This window comes from Nomascus leucogenys, chromosome 10, assembly GCF_006542625.1.
Source record: "Nomascus leucogenys isolate Asia chromosome 10, Asia_NLE_v1, whole genome shotgun sequence".
Taxonomy (NCBI): Eukaryota; Metazoa; Chordata; class Mammalia; order Primates; family Hylobatidae; genus Nomascus; species Nomascus leucogenys.
The window spans coordinates 99,365,311-99,386,729 of NC_044390.1; the positions used below are offsets into that span (position 1 = coordinate 99,365,311).

The following is a 21,419-nucleotide window of genomic DNA, read 5'->3' on the forward strand; positions in this document are numbered from 1 at the left end:
TGGGGCCGAATGCCTCCAGCAGGAAGGGAGGAGCTGGGATTCACGTGGGGCTGGGCTTGTGAGGGTCCCACCAGCCCTCCAGGTTTCACCGGCCACACTGCGGTTTGGCATTTCAGACGGGGTCTGTAACATGTAGAAGTAAAGGAACTGAGGCACGCAAAGGCCGGGACTGTCAGGGACTCTGAGTTCCCTCACCCAGAGGAGCCGGGGCCGAGTGCCAGGAGCGAGAGGGCACCCGCGTGAGGTCAGGCTGCCTCCAACCCAACAGCCCCACCCAGAAGGACGGGGCCCTCCGGGAAAGCAGGCATTCCTGCCGGCTTCCTCTGGGTCCCTGCCCCCGGAAGAGTCATTTCACACTTGGCTGCCTGCTTTCCCAGCACATGATACCTGGGATATGTGGGCGGCTGTGATTTTTCAACTTGGAAGGAAGTGGGCTTTCAAGCTCCCAGCTTCTCTTTGAGTCACTGATTTCCATCTGTCACAGCAACTGAAGCCAATATTCTGAGAGAGGAAACAGCACAAATTGAGAGGCGGCCGGGCACAAGATAATCAGGGAGGAAGGGGCAGAGGGAGGGTGCCGCTAGGAAGGTGGGAGCCACGTGGGAGCCACGCTGTCCTCCCACACAAAGAGGAACTGGGTGTGGCTGTGGTCTGAGGGAGGTGATCCTCAAACAGCCCAAACCCAGCTGTCCTGTTTTGGAGCCTCCGCCTGTCCACACCCATCCTTCAGGGCACCCGCTCTCCCTGGCCACATGGCGCTGGCAGCCCAAGACAGGGACTCGGCCCCAGCTAAAGTTTCCCATAATTTCGGCCTCTGTGAGCCAGACCAACCTGCCTCCTGCTGAAAAGCACTAAGAATACTGGATTTAAGCAACAACATCAACTTCTAAAAAGCAATAAATACCTGACAAGATGGCAAGAAATTGCTAGGCCAGAAGTGAAGGGAAAATGGGAATCAGAGAAATGAGTGGGCCTGCAATTTGCTTTTTTCTAAGAGGGTGTTCTCAATACTGCGACTTTGACATTTCGAAGAGGGAGAAAGGGGGAAGAAACCAGAGGTGCCAAATAGAAAACTCTCCCTCCATAAACAGGGGTGAGGGTGAAGCACTGGGGGACCCGCCTTCAGGACATGCAGCCTTGGCGTGGTCCAAGCAACCATCAAGACCTGAACTCAGCGTTAGAGGAGCAGCACAGGCAGGGGCAGCAGGGGCAGCAGGGGCAGCCCCCAAGAGCCTAGAGGAGCAAACACAACCCTCTCCAGAGGGCAGTGCCTCCAGCCTAGGCCTCGGGTTATGCCTGCAAATCAATGTTCAACAACAATGACCAGCACACGGTCAAATGTAACAAGGCACACAAGGAAAAGAGACACTATGAGCAAGTGCCGGCAGAAAGAACAGAGGTGGACTCCAGACCAGGGCAGCTGCCGTGGGACAGTGGGCCCTCCCTCCACCCTCAGATCCCAGGACACCAGCAGCCTCCACTGTGACCTTTGTCCAGCAAGCAGGACTCCACTCTGTTTGCAGTGAGGGAACCAGCAGCACCATCACCTTCCAGCAATCCAGGCCCTGCATCCTTTGTGTGCGTGCGACCTTGGCTGTCCCCTTCAGGGAGTGTGGAGGGCGGAGGAGAGTGTAGAAGCTACAGCAGACAGGGCATCCCACCAGCTCCCTTGCCCCTCTCTTTATTTCCACTATAAAAATGTAAACTGATTTAACGTGCCTGGCTATTAATTTTGATGATTACAAAGTGAAGATAAAAAAGACAGACCCTGTTTTGCCTTTGTAGATAATGTCTCCTTCTCTCTCCCAGCTTCAATTTTATCCACTCTCTCCAAATACAACAGCTAATTTCACTACAGACTGGTCTTTTAAGATTCCCTGGGGACCCAAACTAATAACATATTGTCAGTAGTGAAAAGACTGACTGCCCTTCTGATACCATGAAGTCATGAATATTTTGCAGGACATGGCAAGACCTGTAAAATATATTCTCACTGAGACTAATACAGCATTTGATAAATCTTCATACATAATACTTGTGTTCAATGAATATGAATATTTATGGGGCCAAAGCAAGGGAGATAGGGAATGACTGGAAGTATGTGGTGGGAAGCATTTCCTGGCCCTCTACTTCCCTCTGGAAAGCATGCTGGGCTCTGGAACATCCCACGGCTGCTCCATGCAGCAATAAATGCCAACCTGACCCAGGTTTGGGTTTAAGGGCGGCTGGGAGCAAGGATGAGGGACACTTGGGAGTCCCATCACCTTGGTGGCCACCTCTGAGAGAAGCTGCTGAGAGGAGCAGAGTGGTTGGACCCCCACCCCTCCCCACGCCCACGCTGTCCTCTGACAGTGCACACGCCTGGCTCCACTGGGGTCAGCTCTCTGCTCAAAGCCTGACTCTGGAATCTCCTGGAAATGCCTGTCCTTTGGACACAGCCCAGCCTTGAGAGTCACAGACAGGAGGAGACCTCAGGAACCCACACATGGAGGATGGGAGGGGAAACTGGCCCTGCGCTTGCTGAAGCCCCCAGTGGAGTCCAGGGGACCTGGCTTTCCCTCAGCCGCTTGCTGAAGGAGAGCCTGCCCTGAACCCCTGTTGCCAGGGGGCAGCAGAGGCTCCGTGTCTCTGCCCCCAGGGTGGATCCCCTTCTGCCGGGGCCCAAGCCAAAGATGAGGTTGTCAGCCCAACACTTGTGTCAGTCTGGGCTGCTGAACTCCACATGGATGCACTGGGACGCAACCTGCCTTCCTGGCCTTCTCTCCTAGTCCAGCATTCCAGATATTGTCTTCCCTTTCTCAATGCTTGGCTGTCCTCACTCTATAGAGTCTCCTACCATATTTATTTATCCTCCACTCATCCACCCACCCATACACACATCCACCCATCCATCCACCCACCCATCTATCCGTACATCTACCTATCCATCCACCCACTCATCCATCCACACATCCACCCATCCACCCACCCACCATCCATCCAACCACCCACCCATCCATCCATACATCCACCTATCTATCCACCCACCCATCTATCCACACATCCACCCATCCATCCATTCACCCACCTACTCATCCACCCACTTGCCTACTCATCCATTAATCCATCCACCCATCCACCCACCCATCCATCCACTTGCCTACTCATCCATTAATCCATCCACCCATCCACCCACCCATCCATCCACTTGCCTACTCATCCATTAATCCATCCACCCATCCACCCACCCATCCATCCACTTGCCTACTCATCCATTAATCCATCCACCCATCCACCCACCCATCCATCCACTTGCCTACTCATCCATTAATCCATCCACCCATCCACCCACCCATCCATCCATACATCCACCCATCCATCTACCCACCCACCCATCCATCCACCCACCCATCCATCCATCCACATATCCATCCATCCACCCACCCACCCATCCATCCATACATCCACCTATCTATCCACCCACCCATCTATCCACACATCCACCCATCCATCCATTCACCCACCTACTCATCCACCCACTCATCCATCCACTTGCCTACTCATCCATTAATCCATCCACCCATCCACCCACCCATCCATCCACTTGCCTACTCATCCATTAATCCACCCATCCATCCACCCACCCATCCATCCATCCACATATCCATCCATCCACCCACCCACCCATCCATCCATGCATCCATACATCCACCCACCCACCTGCCCATCCACCCACTCACCCATCCATCCACCCATCCACCCACCCATTCATCTCTCCACCCACCTACCCACTCATTCACCCATCCATCCACCCACCCATCCATCCATCCATCCACATATCTACCCATCCACCCACCCATCCATCCATCTATCCATACATCCATCCATCCACCCACCCACCTGCTCATCCACCCACTCACCCATCCATCCACCCATCCACCCACCCATTCATCTCTCCACCCACCTACCCACTCACCAACCCATCCACCCACCCATCCATCCACACATCCACCCATCCATCCACCCACCCACCCATACATCCATCCACTCACCTACCCACCCATCCACCCAATCCATCCAGCCAGCCATCCATCCACCCACCTATCTACCCACCCATCCATACATCCACCCAACTACCCAGCCATCCATACATCCACCCATCCACCCACACATCCACTCACCCACCCATCCATCCACCTACCCACTTATCCATCCATCCACATATCCACCCATCCACCACCCATCCATCCACCCATCTATACATACATCCACCCATCCACACATCCACCCACCCACCCATCCAGCCAGCCACCCACCCATCCATTTATCCATCCACCCACTGACCCATCCATCCTACCAGTCAATCAATATTTACCAAGTACCTATTATACATCAGGCATCACACTATCCATCTGTCCAAATCCTGCCCCACTTGAACTCTCTTTCTCTCTCCATCTTTGCTAACTTTTCTGGGATCTACCTTGTGGGAGGCACTCTGCCAAGCACTCACATGCACCATCTTGTCTAGTCTTCTCCATGATCCTGTCATGGAGGGATAATCATTTTTCACTTTTCACAGATGAGGAAACCGAGGCTCAGAGAGGAGTAGTGATGCCCCAGATCACCCCGTTGGGATTAGGACTCAGATCCATCCAACTGTGAATGTGCAGCTCAAAGATTCCTCTTCCATGAAGCTGTCCTGACCTTCCCCTTCAAAGCAATCCCCTCTCCTGCGCCTTAGAGAACAGAGAGTGCAGGCTGCCACCCCCCTGCCTGACTGTGAACTTCCAAGGGACACCTTCTCGGGGCACTGGGCACACCCTGCTGGGCTCTGCACAGTATGGCAGTAGTTCGGTGAATGAAGTGTGAATCCGATCAAACCCTTCCCCCGATGCCCCCTCCAATTTCCCTTGGAAGCCTGGAGTTCATGCATCTTGGGTGGAGTGGAACTAGCTTCCGTGCAGTGGAGTCAGGCTGGAAGGTCGGGCAAACCTCGGATGGCGGAAATGAGGAACCACAGTGGCATTTGCCAAAGCAGCTCCGTTGCTTACCAAGCACGACCTTGTGCCCAGCACCACTCCCAGAGCTTTGCATGCTCCCCTCGTCCAGAGTCCTCACAACAGAGGTGAGTGCTGTTCTCACTCCATTTTACAGGTGAGGAAGCTGAGGAGCAGGACGCTGGGTGGCCTGACGGAGGTGGCACAGGGGGTGGTGGTGGGGCTGGGCTCTGAGTCCAGGCGGCCCAACGCTCCAGTCACATTTTAACCGCAGGGCTCTGCACCGAGCAACTAAGATAGTCAGGGTGGCCTCCCCGTGTCCACTGCAAAGTGCTCGAGCCTCAGAATATTAACAGGCATTTTTCACAATTTTCTCAAAATAGTGTGAAAATAGCCCCTGGCAGACCCTGTCTGTTCTTTTCTGACTTAGAAATAAAATCAGGGCTTGCTGGGTTTCACGCCGGAGCTACACACAGAGCTGATGCGACTGAACTATTCTGTTGAAAGTAAAAATAGCCCCTTTCTGCCGTGGGACGTGGGTGAGGTTGCGCCGCGGCTGCTGATCTGAGAAGGTCGCGTCTTCTGGGCCAGTCTCTGTGAAGGCCACTGGTTCAGATCCCAGTTCTGCCATTACTAGGCTGTGCATCCACACTCAGCCCCGGTGTCCTTGCGGGAACACAGGGTCCAGAGACAGCCTCCCACACGCAGTGAGAGGGCTGAGCCGCCCACTCATAGTCCCCACCGCATCACACAGGGTGCGAGTGACACGGCCTCAGGGGAAGACCCCTCTATGCTTGGGCTGCAATAAACCCCTGTGCTGGGCCCATTCCGAGACGCCAGTGGGGACTTGGAGCATGAGAAAGGGGACAGCCTCTGGCCCTGAGAACAGTCTCCAGAATGTTCGACAGTGGAGGGTGGTGGGGACGTGGGGTCCTGGAGAGGGCATGGCGGGCAGGCAGCCCCCGAAATGGCCGCCCACTCCCTCACGCCTGCAGGTCTTGGGTTCCATCATGTTTCCTCATCAGCTTTTCGCCTCCTCTCTCACTGAAAGAAGAGGCAGGCAGAGGCAGGAGCCAGCCGTGGGCTGGGAGGCGACTCCACAGACCCCAGCGTCCCAGTCCAGGCAAGGCTCTCCAGCAGAGGCGTGAAGCTGGATCACAGTCAGTGCCTGTCCCTGGCCCCGACCTGCAAAGGGGATGCCATGCCTGGCAGACATAGCCATGATTCTCCACCATACAGCCTGCAGGTTCTTCCCCAGCCCGACCCCACGTCCCCATTTCACGATGCATTTTTATGCCCCTATTCTGGGAGGAAACAGAGATCCCCTATAACTGAGCATATACTTCCTTTAAAAATCTATTTAGTGCTATAGCTTCACTAAAAAAGAAAGAAAAGAAAAGGAATTTGCAGTTCTCAACCTCAGATGACCTTGCTTCCTTCCTCCCTGGGAAACGGAGAATCCAGGAGCACCCGAGCTTCCCACGCTAACCACCTGTGCGCAGGGAACGGCCGTCCAAGGTGCGAGGTGCTGCCAGGACCTTCCGGGGCCTCGTCCCTCCTCCTGCCAGGGCGTGTCCCTGCTCTCTTTCCTCTGCTTCAGCAAATTCCCCTGTGCTCTGTGTGGTCCCTCGGCCACCCTTTCAGATCCGACAGGAACACCCACCCCAGCCCACTCCCTCTGCAGCCACCCAGCCTCCTCCCCATCACGAGCACTGGTGTTCACATGGGGTACTCAGACCCACGGGGACATGTGGCGAGACCTGGGCAGGTTTGGCTATCACACCTAGGGAGGGGGGAGCAGCTACCAGCATCTAGTGGTTGGAGGCCAGGAATGCTGCATGGCCTGACCCACATCCTACACCCCACGGAGTACAGCCTGCACCCTACACCCCACAGAGCACAGTCCCATCCTACACCCCAGAGAGCACAGTCCCATTCTACACCCCATGGCACAGCCCCATCCTACACCCCATGGCACAGCCCCATCCTACACCCCATGGCACAGCCTGCATCCTACACCCCACAGAGCACAGCCTGCATCCTACACCCCACAGAGCACAGCCTGCATCCTACACCCCACAGAGCATGGCCCCATTCTACACCCCACAGAGCACAGCCTGCACCCTACACCCTACAGAGCACAGTCCCATCCTACACCCCACAGAGCACAGCCTGCATCCTACACCCCACAGAGCATGGCCCCATCCTACACCCCACAGAGCACAGCCCCATTCTACACCCTACAGAGCACAGTCCCATTCTACACCCCACAGAGCACAGCCCCATTCTACACCCCACAGAGCACAGCCTGCCCCCTACACCCTACAGAGCACAGCCCCATTCTACACCCTACAGAGCACAGTCCCATCCTACACCCCACAGAGCACGGCCCCATTCTACACCCCACAGAGCACAGTCCCATCCTACACCCCACAGAGCACGGCCCCATTCTACACCCCACAGAGCACAGCCTGCCCCCTACACCCTATAGAGCACAGCCCCATTCTACACCCTACAGAGCACAGTCCCATCCTACACCCCACAGAGCACGGCCCCATTCTACACCCCACAGAGCACAGTCCCATCCTACACCCCACAGAGCACGGCCCCATTCTACACCCCACAGAGCACAGCCTGCACCCTACACCCCACAGAGCATGGCCCCATTCTACACCCCACAGAGCAGAGCCTGCACCCTACACCCCACAGAGCATGGCCCCATTCTACACCCCACAGAGCACAGCCTGCACCCTACACCCCACAGAGCATGGCCCCATTCTACACCCCACAGAGCACAGCCTGCACCCTACACCCCACAGAGCATGGCCCCATTCTACACCCCACAGAGCAGAGCCTGCATCCTATACCCTACAGAGCACAGTCCCATCCTACACCCTACAGAGCACAGTCCCATCCTACACCCCACAGAGCACAGCCTGCCCCCTACACCCTACAGGGCACAGTCCCATCCTACACCCCACAGAGCACAGCCTGCATCCTACACCCTACAGAGCACAGTCCCATCCTATACCCCACAGAGCACGGCCCCATTCTACACCCCACAGAGCACAGCCTGCATCCTACACCCCACAGAGCACGGCCCCATTCTACACTCCACAGAGCACAGTCCCATCCTACACCCCACAGAGCACGGCCCCATTCTACACCCCACAGAGCACAGTCTGCACCCTACAACCCACGGAGCATGGCCCCATTCTGCACCCCACAAAGCACAGCCTCATCCTACACCCCACAGAGCACAGCCTCATCTTACACCCCACAGAGCACAGCCTCATCCTACACCCTACAGAGCACAGCCTCATCCTACACCCTACAGAGCATGGTCCCATCCTACACCCCACAGAGCACAGCCTCATCCTACACCCCACAGAGCACAGCCTCATCCTACACCCCACAGAGCATAGCCTGCGTCTTACACCCCACAGCACATCCCCATCCTACACTCCACAGAGCAAGACCTGAATCCCACACCCCACAGAAGCAGCTGGTGGTGTCAGCTTGCCCAGCTTCAGGGACAGGACCTTGGGCTGCCCCCCAGGCCGCGCCCTCTCTCCTGCTCCTTCCACTCGCGTCCTCACAGTGTGTGCCCAGGCCCAGGCCTTGGACTTGCCACTCTTCCATCCACACTGGCTCCCCAGCGTGGGGTCAGCTCCCTCCAGGACCACCTCACCACGGAGACCTGCTGTTTTTATGAATTCCAGGATCATCTGTGAACAGCACAATTGGATCACACTCCAGTGAGTCTGTTAAAAGCATTAATTTGTTACCCATAAACATGTAAATACACCATAATTTTAGTAAGCCTGTGTTGAGATTTTGTGTTTTTAAAAATCTTCCTAAAAGCTCAAAAACGCAGTGGCCAGACCCCCCTCACTCGGTAGAGGCTGCGCCCAGCCCTCCCCAGCTGGCCTGACCTTCGGGCCCCTCCAGCCCCAGGGCCCAGCCTTGTCCCTTCCATCCAGGGCAGGGAAAGGAGGAGGGGTGTGAGTGGGGCTGCACAGGGGCTTCTGGGAGCCTCAGGGAGATCCACGGTCGACCTGGCACCTCTAGATCTCATTATTTCTCTGGCGCTCCACAGGGTCCAGGATGGCGTTTCAAATAACAATTGCACTTGGTTTATTTACTTAAACATAAAACACTGATGGGCACACTGGCTCATGCCTGTAATCTCAGCACTTTGAGAGGCTGAGGAAGGTGGATCACTTGAGCCCAGGAGTTCGAGACCAGCCTGGGCAACATGGTGAAACCCCGTCTCTATCAAAAAATACAAAAATTAGCCAGGCATGGTGGCGAGCGCCTGTAATCCCAGCTACTTGGGAAGCTGAGGCAGGAGAACCGCTTGACCCTGGGTGGTGGGGGTGAAACCCTGCCTCGAAAAAATTAAAATAAAATAAAATGCTGACAGCCAAGGGCCTGAGCACAGCCCCTCTGGCCAGGCAAGCGTGGGCGGCAGGACTTGACCAAGAACACTGGATGGCACATGGGGCTGGGTGGGCACTGGGCAGGCCTGACCCAGAACGAGAGACAAGGTGGGTGCTCGGGGAACCCACATGGCTGCCTCTCCTCAGGGCCAGAGGTGGGGCCCTAACAGCACCTGCCCTTCGTGACCCAGCCTTCAGTCCAGCCTCCAACACAGGGGCCTCAGGCCACCAGGGACACGAATCCGCCATCCCATTGGCACAGGGCCTCAGGGCCTCACAGGCGGCATCCACACTTGAACCCTGGCGCAGTGTCGCGGCTGCAGCTGTAGGATCACGCAGAGCTGGTGACTTGCAGGTTCAGGGCCACCCTAAACCTCCTGGTGGATCCTGGGATGTGCACCCTGACTGACCTCCCAGCTGGGGCTGCCTGCCCTCCTCTCGTCTGCCTGGTGATTCCAGCTGTGGCCGGGTCCACTCAACCCTACACATCGTGGGAGCAGGCCCAGCCCCGCTCCTTCCCCAGCCTGGGGCCAGTTATGACCAGGCCAGTCCCACAGGGCACTTCTCCCACCCTCTGCCAGTGGCTGACCAGGTGCTGAGAGACGACACAGTCCTAACACAGAGGCAGGAAGCCTGCGTGTCCCCAGACATCCCTGCAGGGCCTCCCGCCTTACAGGGCCCTGCTCATGCACACCGGGTGGCTGCACGGGTCCTTTGGACGCCGGCGGCGACTATCTGGGAGGGAGGAGCAGAGACAGACCTGGGTGTCCGTGGCCGCCACCGAGCCACCAAGCCTGCAGCGTGCGTGCCTTCACGTGAGGTGTGCTCCCCGTGGTTGAAGCTAGTTGTGATGGTGAATTCTGCGTCCACCGAGAGGGCCTTGGATGCCCAGGTGGCTGGAAGTATTGCTTCCAGGTGCGTCTGTGCAAGATTCAAGTCTGAATCCGGGCTGAGGAAGAAAGTTCCGTCCTCCCCAGTGCGGACAGGGACCAGCCCCTCCTCGGAGGCCTGGCTGGAACAGAAAGGCAGAGGAGGACAGCTTCATGTCGTGTGTGAACTGAGACCTCCCTCTGCTCCTGCCTGTGGACATCGCGAGGAGCCCCCAGGTCTCGGGCCTTTGGAGTAAGTTATGCCGTTTTCCTCAATGTGACCCCGGCTCTCAGGTCTCTGCACTCAGGCCAAAGGACCCCACCCGGCTTCTCAGGCCTGCAGCTTGCAGACAGCAGATGGTGGGGCCTCTCGGCCTGCACAGTCGCGGGAGCCAATCCTCACCCTACATCTCCTCTCGGGTCTCTATCCACTGGCTCCGTTCCTCAGGAGAGCCCTTGACCCACACACCAGCTGAGTTTGCTTTTCATCAAGCCTTTCTGTCTGGGGCAGGTCAACACCCCACTCTGCCACGCACACAGCTGTGCCCAGCACAACACGCGGCCACAGGTCACCTCGGGTCACCTCGGGTGCTCCTCCCGCAGCCCCACGTAGACAGAAGACATTCCTCAGGCCTGGGTGCCCAGCCTCCCGCGTCCTTCTAGGGAGAGCCGGATTTCCTGTGGAACCTGTGTCTTCTCCACTCTCAGCCTCCTGAGGTTCAGAGGGCCTCACTGACCCCGCCATGCAGGCAGAGATACGAGGCAGGCGCTCCTAAGGAGAACGGGGCGGCAAGCGGCCCCTGCCGCTGGGTCACGCTATCCCCTCTGCCAGAACCACTGGGCCACTGGGTCCCGTTAGCGTTCACTCTGTCAGACTTGAGTTTTCTCTGGCTGAAAATCAAAGATGTCAGCTGCTAACAGAGCTGGCGAGCCTCAAGCTGCTCCTGCAGCGACATCCCCAAGTCCGTGTGGGTACAATGTGCCGGGGCCGGCCGCCAAGCCCAGGAACCTCCCCACAGCACATCCACACATGCGCTTGTTTTATTTTTATTTGTTGTTGTTTAAACTCAGACTGAGAGGCACAGAACGCCCTGGGGAGAGTGCTGCCTGCAGAGCCGGGACCTCACTTCCTGGGTTCTGATTCTGCCTGGAGGACGCGGGTGCGGCAGACACGGCCCAGAGCCCTCGAGGGCCACAAGGCGCAGACGCCCCCACCTCGGATCTTTCCGGATTCCTGGGGAATCTGTCGTCTCTGCAGAAGCTTGAGTTCACATTACTTAACAGTTTCTTTTAAATCGACTCATCTTTTAAGTTAAATTAATTCGTTTCTTAAATAAGTGATGGGTTGGCACCAACAATAGAAAACATGGATCGTTTTACTAGTAAATACCAGTAAACAGAATGGAAACGGAATGCTGCATGGAGAGTCTGGCCAGGTGTGTCTGTTAGCAAAGCCCATGTGCCCGGGAGAGGCCCCTCTCCGATGCCGAGGTCAGAGGCCAAGAGGGGTCCTGGCACCGTGGGAAAGGGTGGAGGAGAGTAGAGGGAAGCTCCCGCGGCGTGATCTGATTCTCTCCAACTCCGTGTCCCTGGGCCAGCTCAAAGCGTCCGCCCCCACCAGGCGCCCTCGGGGTTGGAGAAGCATCAGCCCATCCTCATCTCAGAGGCGAGGGGAGGTGGGCGGTGCCAGTGGGGGGGGTCCTTCTGCTGTGCCGGGTGCCTCCTTCAGTGCCCACAGGGCCCCCCGAGGCTGTTGCTCTGGGCATCCCCCCTTTACAGATAGGGAAACCGAGGTGCAGGGGGCGTGTGACCGGCCCACAGTCGTGCAGCTGAGGAGGGAGGAGTTGGGTTTGAACCCAGGCGGTCGACGCCACAGTCAGCAAGGCAGGTGCCCAGGGTGGACTCTCGCTCCAGGGGCCTCCTGGTGTCCCAGCGGGGAGGAGGGTGCCTGGCAGTGGGTGGAGCCAAACGCTGCTCAACATCCACAACCCACCCACAGGGCAGCCCCGCCACGAAGAACTGCCTGGCCTGTGCCAGCCCTGACTGAGTGTGCCTGTCGGTCTGGAGTCGAGGCCCCGTGGGTCCGGAGTCCAGGCCCCCGTGGGTCCAGAGTCGAGGCCCCGTGGGTCCGGAGTCAAGGCCCCCGTCGGTCCGGAGTCCAGGCCCCCGTGGGTCCGGAGTCGAGGCCCCCGTGGGTCCAGAGTCGAGGGCCCCGTGGGTCCAGAGTCGAGGCCATGGTACACCAGCTGATCCGGAGACCTTGGTTTCCCGTCTGCTAATGAGTTGCCCGTCTCACCTGGGTCCTGGCAGATCTGAGTGAAACTGAAAATGTGCTTCAAGCAGCTGGCGAGATGGGCACCACCAGAGATGGGACCTCAGTGCCCCCGCGAAACAGGCACCCACAGTGTCACATCCCTCGTCAAGAACCTTCTGGCAAGGCCGGGAGCCTGGGAGTGCAGCCAGCATCCTTCCGGGGCCAACGGGCTGTCCAGGAGACCAAGAGAGAGCCTGGCAGCCCCCCGCCCTAGCACCTCACCATCTCCCTCACTTCGCGCAGACCACCCCGACCCCAGGGCCCACTGGGGCCTCTGCACCTGCCACTGACACCCAGCACTTCCCCCAGATTCTCTCCTGGCAGCTCCTTCTCCTTATTCACAATTCAGAGAGTGGCTCCCTCCCCACCCACCTGTGTGTGTCCCAGGTCACTGCAGTGGCACCGAGCAGGGAGGCTCCACCCCACACACCTGTCCCCTCACACAGGAGCCCACACACCTGTCCCCTCACACCTGTCCCCTCACACAGGAGCCCACACACCTGTCCCCTCACACCTGTCCCCTCACACAGGAGCCCACACACCTGTCCCCTCACACACCTGTCCCGTCACACAGCAGGCCGGGAGTCGGATGTCAGGCACGCAGGGCCACACTCCCTCTGAAGGCCGTGGGTAAGACACATCCTGCCTCTCGCAGGGCCCCCTGGGCTGTGGCCGCACCACCCCAGTCCCCGCCTCTGCCCCCACGGGGCCTCCTCCCCTCCAAACCGCCACTGTCTCTCCTCGTCTTATAAGGACCACAGTCATTGGATTTAGGGCCCACTAATCCCCAGTCCTGGTTGAGGGCATCTTAACTAATTACTTCTGCAAAGACCCTGTTTCTAAATAAGCCACATTCCGAGGTTCCAGGTGGATGTGAGCTTCCAGACGGACCCCGTTCAACCCGTAACCGTCCCCCCCACCCAGGTACCCATTCGTCCACATCACTCAGGCCTCGTCATAGGTTCGGCTCCGTCTGAGACCATCTGGACGATGCCACTTGCTCACTCCCTGCCTTCCTCCCTGGGATGTCAGCCCCTGAGATGGGGACATCTCTGCTCAGGCCCGCGTCCTCAGCGCAGTTCAGGAATGCAGCAGGTGCTCACGAATTCGCCAGGAAGGAACGGACGTGCGGCACACGAGGTGGTGCCATTGCTCACTGAGACAGGCCTTCAGGTCGTAGGGGCTGGGCCCGCAAATGCCAGATCGAGCACAGCAGGCACCCGGCATCCCCGTCCGTGACTCAGTTGCCCCACAGAAGGCTCCGGGAGGGGTGAGTGTTTGCACAGGGAATGGGGGCGTCTCCCCAACCCCAGCTCCTGTCACCCCTTCACAGTTTGCCCCCTCCTACTTCCAGAACTCAGGCAGCACCATGGCATCCCCAGGCACGGGAGTGGGGTTTGTAGGCTCTGCGAGGATGGAGGCGGGAGCAGGCCTGGGCGGCTTCCTGGGAGGGCCTGGTGAGCCCAGGGGACCGGGCGCAGAGCCCAGGGCTGAGCTGCTTCCGTGCTACGAGATGATACAACCCTTGGCACCTTTTAAATGCCTGGAAGGTGAGTTTCTCCTTTCTGTGAATGGCAACTAGAGGGGGGACTGTCAGACTTGGGCTGACACCAGTCCCCTCGCTGAGTGGCGGGGCGGCCATCGCTCTCCTCACCGTCCCGTACGGGAAAGCCCAGGCCACAGGGGCGTTTCCTGGGGCACGAGAGCCGTGCATCAGCCTTGCCCCCTCCTCCAGCGCCTCCCGGTTTCTCCACCCCCTTGTCCCTTCACAGGCAACTGTGCTTGTTCAAGAGAGAATGGGCCGCTGACCACACGGGTCTCAAGACACGGATCCCATCCTGCCCGTTTGTCCTCAGCGGGAGATCTGACATGGAAATTTACAGACTTATTTTTGTCAAGTTTCCAGCCAATGAAGGATAAACTGTCCTTTCAGAAAATAGTTCCAAGGCCCTGAAATATGCAGGTTGCTGAGCTGAATTGTAAATGCAAACACTCAGCCCAGCACACGCCGACGTTGGGGATCGCCGCCTGCCTGGGTCGTTCCCGGAAGCTCCAGCTGCTGCGTTTGCAGACAGAAGGCTGTGGACCGGGCCTGCTCTACGCAGGTCTGCTCCGCCCCGAGGGAAGCGGCTGACAAGCGTTTAGGAACTCATCTCCCCCAAGACTCAAAGGCGCAGGTCTGCACAGAGCCCACCCTCCAGGTCAAGGGAGCGTCTATGGTCAGATGGGGTCAAAATCCCCAACGAATCTGAGGGCAGCTGTGGGGAGGACAGCTGTGTGTGAGCGCACGCAAGGAAGAGAACGTGCAACCAAAATGTCGTTCCTCTTCTCAGCCAGGAAATGCCAGGCTCCTCCGAGTGCCGGGAGCCCCAGAGGACGTCAGAAAACAGGAGAGGTAATTCCCGTCCAGTAGCCACGAACCAGCCTCATCATCGCAGTCAGAGTAGGGGCTCTGGCCGTGGGTAGTAACTATTTTTTCAGTTTTTGTAGTAAATCCACAATCATGGGGAAGCTGTGAACCTCGGCCGGGGCAGGGGCCAGGAAGTTAATGATCCGGGTGGAAAAATGGTCACCATGTCAACGCTGCTGCCATTTTTGAAGTGAGACCTGCGGGGGCCGGGACTGAAGCCTCCAGGGCGCTGCAGCTGTCTTCCCGGCCACGGCCACTCCGGCTGTTTGGATCAGCAACGTGGGACGTTGTGACACACGGAGGGAATTCAGGGGAGGGTAGAGATGATGAAGTCAAGCTGGAAAGGCCGCCTGAACCAGCAGGAGCCATTTGGGAAATAAAACTCACAAATGAATAGGAAAAGCTTTCTGCTGGAAACCGCATTTCCCAGCAAGGAGAATTTCTCAAAGCATTTCCAAAATGGAAATGCTTACGCAGAGCAGATGCTTGGAAAGCCCTTTTTAGAAACCCACACCTGACACCCTCCAGAGCTCTCAAGGGAGGGTGTGCTGGAGCCGGCAGAGTGGGGGCCGCAGGACATTCCAAGACGCACGCGGGGCAGCAGCCAGGCATTGCCCAGACCGACCCTGTGCGCCTCCAACCGCGCCTTCTGCACGACCCCGTGCGCCTCGGACGGCGCCTTCTGCACGAGCCCGTGCGCCTCGGACGGCGCTGTCTGTGAGCTCCTACCTGGTCTTCACTCATCACACGGGACTGATGGGGCACGTGCTTTGCGCCGGGCATGCAAGGGATGCTGTCCTTGTGCGGCTGATGTGCCGGTGCCGCGTCCGAGACCCTGGACCAGCGGCTGTGGCAGTGTGGGCCGACTGCCTGTCACTTGTGGCAGCGGGGCGCCTTTGGACTGGCTCTCCAAGTTCACGCTCTCAGCTGTGCAGTCAGCCTGCTGCTGAAGCAGGTGCCATAGCCTGGGCTCTTGTCGGGGAGACACCCTCCCATCCAGACGGCCGCCCCTCTGCAGCTGGGTGCAAGGCAAGTGTTGGGTGGCCTGGCATTCTCCCCACACTGCCCCTTTCTCACCTCCCTGGCCTCTCCATGCTGGTCCAGCCAGGTCTTCACTGGTGGTCACTCATGGTGCTAGGACTCCTGACAGTGTTTTGCGTCCGGATTAGAGGTCTGGGACCCCAGTGTGGCGAAGGCAGCCTGGGGAGATACGCCCCTTGGCAACCTGACCACCTCTTCCCCAAGTCCTCCAGCCCCACAGGAACGTCCCCTCAGCTGCTGCTCTGAACACACACACTGGGGCTTCCCAAAGCAGGGGCTGCGTCCCAGTGGGCCCAGCTTGCAGACATGGCTGTGGGCCATGCACGGGCACAGCTCTATGAGACACTGCCCCTCTTCAGGACTTGCTCTCCCGAGTTCTTCCGGCGTCGTGCTCATGTGGCCCCGACTCAGGCCTCCCTGGGGGACAGGGCAGGCCTTGGTGGGGTGGTGCCTGCTGGATCCTCCAGGCGTTCCCACGGCACTCAGTCACCTTCTACTCACGGGTGCGCTGGAGATACACAAGTGTCTCTTAAATTCATTTAAACAAAACAATGAATTGTTTGGAGAAAAACCCTCTCACTTGCTCACTGGACAGATATTCGTGGAGCGCTGTGTTCACGGTACCACCAGAGGCCTTGGGTGGACACGAGCGAGCTGTCACACAGTAATGGGGGGGATGCATGAGGCACATGGGAATTCCTGAGGCTGGAGGGAGCCTGAGTCCGTGTCCCTGGAGGGGGGGCCATGGGCAGGATAAGGGTGCAATGAGCATGCACCACGCCCCAACCTTCTCTGGCCAGCAACCGGCTGGCCACAGTGGGGCCTTCTGTTTTTTTAATTTAAACTTTTAGTAACTACAGAAACCTAGGCCCCTCTGAAGCCAGCGCCACCTCGCTGGACCTCTCTGGGCCCCGTGGCCCACCCCGCCCCAGGCTCTCAGCTTTCCTGCTGCTCAGGCCCGGACCTCTCAGACCTGAGCACGCCCTGGGACCTGGGCTGGGGCAGGTCAGTTACAGGGAATTCACACGTGTGCTCTGAGTTTTAGAAACGACCTCCCTCACAACCAACCAACAAAAGGAAAACTTCCCGTCGCCGTCCCTGGCTCCATCCTCCATTCAGAGCCCTTTTTCCTGAGGGGCAGGAGGGCCAGGACCGCGCCAGGCAGGGGCGATTCTCCTCTCCCAGCAGAGTGAGTCCAGCCGCTGCGACGCGGGCGACCGTGCTCCCTGGTGGTGACCTTCACCTGCTCCACACCCACAAAACAAACAGCCCGGCGTGCCTTAGTGCTGCCCGGGCCTCGCATGGACACAGGGGTGGGCTCTGCAAGCGCCTAGAGAAAGTAGGGGCTCTTTGTCTCTCTCTCCCCTTCCCATCTCAAGGGGCTTGAAAATGTTCTTAAAGGCAGAAGTGTTTGAATGCCCAGACAACTGAACGGAGACAGTTCTTCCCCCTCTTTTCCTTGAGTGTAGAGGCTCTGAAATTTAGTGTTTATGAGACTTACTGTGTCTGCTGCACACGAAACCATGGATGCTGTCTTTTATGTGCAATTGAAGATATTCAGAAGGATGGTTTTTGTGTATAAACATTTTTTCCTTGCCTTGAGCGCTGAATTTAGAAGCAAACCCTGACGTACACATAGGAGTGACCGCACAGAGCTTCCTTAGTGAGCCTCCCTCCAGGGCCTTATGAACTTGAATCTGCACACGTTCCTTAGGAGTTCCTTGCCAAGGTCAACGGACATCCCAAAGAAAGGCCACTGGGCCAGCGGAGGCAGGGTACGGGGAGAACTTTGGATTCTGGGCCCCTCCCCACCCCAATGGCCCTCCCGCTCCTCCAACTCCCATGAAGACGTGGACTTCCTTCCACCAGGCCCCTCCCAGCCAGCAGAGGGATTCCAGGAGGCAATCAAGGCAGGGAAAAGGGATCAGTCCATCTTGTTTTGGATTTCCCCCTCTCCTTGCTGAACTCGAATGGATTAGTATCGAGTGGGAGCTCCCAGGAATCAATTTTGCATCCTGGGATGTCACGTTCTGGAACAGTCTGTGATGGAAGAGCAGGCCGCCTCCTCCAGGGAGCCTTCTTCCACACCTTTTAACACCAAGAGCCTGTGCCAACATCGGAGCAGGTAATGCTGTTTCAAACGGCCTCATGGGGACAAACGTCGGGCCTCTACCGCACCGCCCTCCCCGTACGGCCTCACCGGGGGTGAGAGTAATCTTGGTGTCTCCCACCACTTCCTGGGGCAAAGATTGACCGACTCTTGGGTTTAGACACTGTGCCAGGCCCGCTGGTCACAGAGAGGAACGCAGCACAGCCTCATCACAGAGGGGGATGAAACCCGGCCTCACCAAAAGGTTGAGGGCAGAGACAGAGGCAGACAGATGGCAGGGGCCGTTCCGAGAAAGGCTGACGAGGGAGAAAAGCTGGGATGAAGGAAAGAAGGAGAAATGGTTTTAAAAGAAAGAAAGGAGGAAGGGGGAGGGAAGCGAAGAGGAAGAAGGGAGGGGACAGAGGACAGGAGGAGGGGAGACGGGAGAAGGCAGTGGGGGCGGTGGGCTGTGGGGGAGACACACTTTCCCGGAATGCTTCCTTATCTCCCGCCAATGTCAGCAAATCAGATCATGGGTCCTGGCTTTTTCCACCACCAAGAATCCCGGCCGATTCTCACCTTGAAGGGTGAGGCAGGGAAAACGACTCACAAGGCCGAACCGCCCTCGTGGTGTTACACAACCTCAGCGTGCTGCCAATGTTTTTACGTAATCCTCCGGCTCTCCCCATAAAACAGACCATAACACCGTGGCAAGCGCACTTCAATAGAGCCATGTGCTACTGCCGGGCACGCCGCCTCCCGGGAGATGGATCGCACCGCCGGGCGGCCGGGTGGCTGCTTGAACTACTTTTCTCCTCTCGTGGTTCCAGCTGAATCAGAAAGATCAGAGAAGCCACAGAGCTCACCAAGCACAGCTCTGCGGGAAAGTCAGGGATTCTGTGGGTGATGGGAAGGCGCCCGGGAAGTCAGGGTGCTCTGAGCCAGACAAAGCTGGGACAACCCCTCGTCGTGGGGATTCAGCTCCCCCTCCCACCCCACGGCCTGTCTGCAGCCCACCCTCAAGAGAGGGTGCGGCTCCTGAAGGAAACGCAAGACCACCCCCCGCCTTTGCCCCCACACACAGCAGGCACATCCGGAGCCCCCACCTGCCCGCGTAACCCCAGCTCCCATCACCTCCCACTCGAGCCTGTTACGGATGCTTTCTGGAGGAGGTTTGCTGGGGCTGCCAAGGCAGAAGCCTGAATCATCGGCACAGAACGGAAAGCCACACCAGCTAGTGATGTAGGCACATGCAAACTTTCTCCTCCTTCCTGGCGCCCCGGTGCAGAGTGGCCTTGGGGGCAGCTGCTCCTCCGGGAAGGTGGAGCAAGTGGAAAAGTGCTTGCTCTCAGTAGCTGTGGCCGCTGGCCCTGACCTGTGGTGACACGGGTGCTGCCTCTCAGGCTGACCTACGTCCGCTCGTGATGAAACAGACCCACCAGGAGCTGGTGGCTTTCATGGATTCTGGGGCTCCCAGGCACCACAGCTTGGGTCCCCGGGTAATGAGTCCTGCCAAGCCCCGCTTGATCCTCAACTCCATCCTCCCAGGGGTCTCAGGTCTCAGCCTCAAGCTTCTCCCATAACAATTTTCTAACGCGGCCTCGGGCACCCCCAGGACAGGGGGCCGCCTAGCCCAGTGGTCGAAGCATTTGGGGTGTCTTCCGGCCTCAGGGGCAAAGGACACTGCACCAGCAGCCTCCCAAGGGTGGCATCCCCACCCTCCTCTTTTCCCACCTTCAAGAGTGGAGGGGTCGGCGCAGCCTAAACCTGACGGCCCCCACTCCTGGAGCGCCAAGCCAGCCCCCCACCCCACACTCCGGGACCTAGGCACTGCCTGCTCCTAGAGCAGCTCCAAAGAGCCTCTGCAGAAGTTCCCTCGGAGAGCAAGTTTGTGTCATTGTGGGGGCAGGGGGACTCCTCAAGTCTCCACTGGAGGGGTGGGTGCGGGGGGGGCACCCAGGTTGCTGCCCGCTGCTGAAGGGGCCTCCACGGCCCTTCCCTTTCCTCTCTCCTGCATATTCCCTCCCACAGGGGCGCAGAGGGGCGCGCACCCGAGTCCGGCCTGACCCATCGCACCCGGGGTGGCCGCTGTCCCGGGCAGGGCTCCCCCTACTCCGCCCCGGCGCCCCCGCTCACCGTTGAGCTGGTTGTAAACCACCTCCTCCAGGTGGTCCAGGCGCTGCAGGATGGCCTCACGGTCCCCCAGCGCGCCCACCTTGGCGTGTCGGCTGCGCACCCGGCGGTCGCCGCTCACGATGCGCACGAGCTCCTGGGAGCGGCCCTGCAGGCGGCAGTACACGGAGAACAGGACGATGCCCACAAATACCAGGACGTTCACCGTCAGCAAAGTTCGGATCTTCCTGGCCACCGCCATGAACACGGCTGCAGCGGGGGCCTCACCCGCGGGGCATCCCCAGCATCCCCGCCCGGGCCTGGGCTTCGGCTTCGGCTTCGGGGACCATGAGCCGCCCGGGGCTGCGGGGGCTGCGGGGCTCGGCCGGGAGCTGTCCCTTCAGCACCAGCTCAGCGCGCCCGGCCACGGCCGCCGGGGGTCCCCCAGAGCGCAGGGGGCTGCCCGGGGCTGGGGTCGCGGGGCACGGCCGGCATCCCCCGCTCAGAGGGCGCGGCCTCGCCCCGGTGAGCGGTGAGGGGGGCCGGGGGCGCCGGCGGGGCGGCGGGGAAGGCGCGGGCGGGCGGCGCTCGGTGTCTGTGCCGGCTCCTGTCCTGCCAGCTCCGCAGCCACCGCGCCGGTGCAGAGTGACGCGGCCTCAGCTCAGCTCATCTGCATCCGCGGCTCCAGGACCGCCCCGCCCCGCCTCCCCCGACCCTCAAGGCCGCCCCCCGGGACCGCCCCGCCCGCCTGCCCCGCCCCCCACCGCGCCCCCCGGGGACCCCAGCACAGCAGGTCCGGGGGGCGGGGCGCGGGGGGGAGCCCGGGCCAAGGGCGCGGGGAGCGGGGGGCGGGGCAGGCGCGGACCCTCCCTCCCCAGGACCCGCCAGACGCCCGGGGCTCCCAACGGCCAGCACGGTCCCAATCGACCCCAAGCTTGACCCGAGGGCAGCGGGGCCTCCGGGAATGCCTGGCCAGGGCGGTGTCGCCGGCGTGAATGGGGGAGGGGGCGGCCGGGGCAGGACCCGGGTCAGGGCCACTCTGGTGGTCTCCTGCCCACCCCTCCCCAAGCCGAGCTCCCGGCCTCCCTCCCTCTCCCCAGTCCAGGGCTGAGGACTGGGGAAGCTGAGTCCCGGGACGGGAGGGGTGTCGGGAGTGGGGCTTGGGA

The 21,419-nt window shown here is 59.2% G+C and overlaps 1 protein-coding gene across 2 annotated transcripts in view; it reads right to left on the reverse strand.

Moving 5' to 3' along the window:
* GALNT9 (polypeptide N-acetylgalactosaminyltransferase 9) overlaps positions 1-20,985 on the reverse strand; it is a 122,066-nt gene extending 101,081 nt beyond the window's left edge. The window contains exon 1 of one of the 2 annotated variants that reach the window (XM_030821716.1): positions 20,278-20,982. In XM_030821716.1, coding sequence (XP_030677576.1) covers positions 20,278-20,515 — 238 coding nt within the window. In that variant the 5' untranslated portion in view covers positions 20,516-20,982. Of the gene's footprint in view, positions 1-20,277 lie in introns of both variants that reach the window. The other variant, XM_030821717.1, reaches the window with a different exon arrangement.
* Positions 20,986-21,419: the final 434 nt, after the last annotated feature.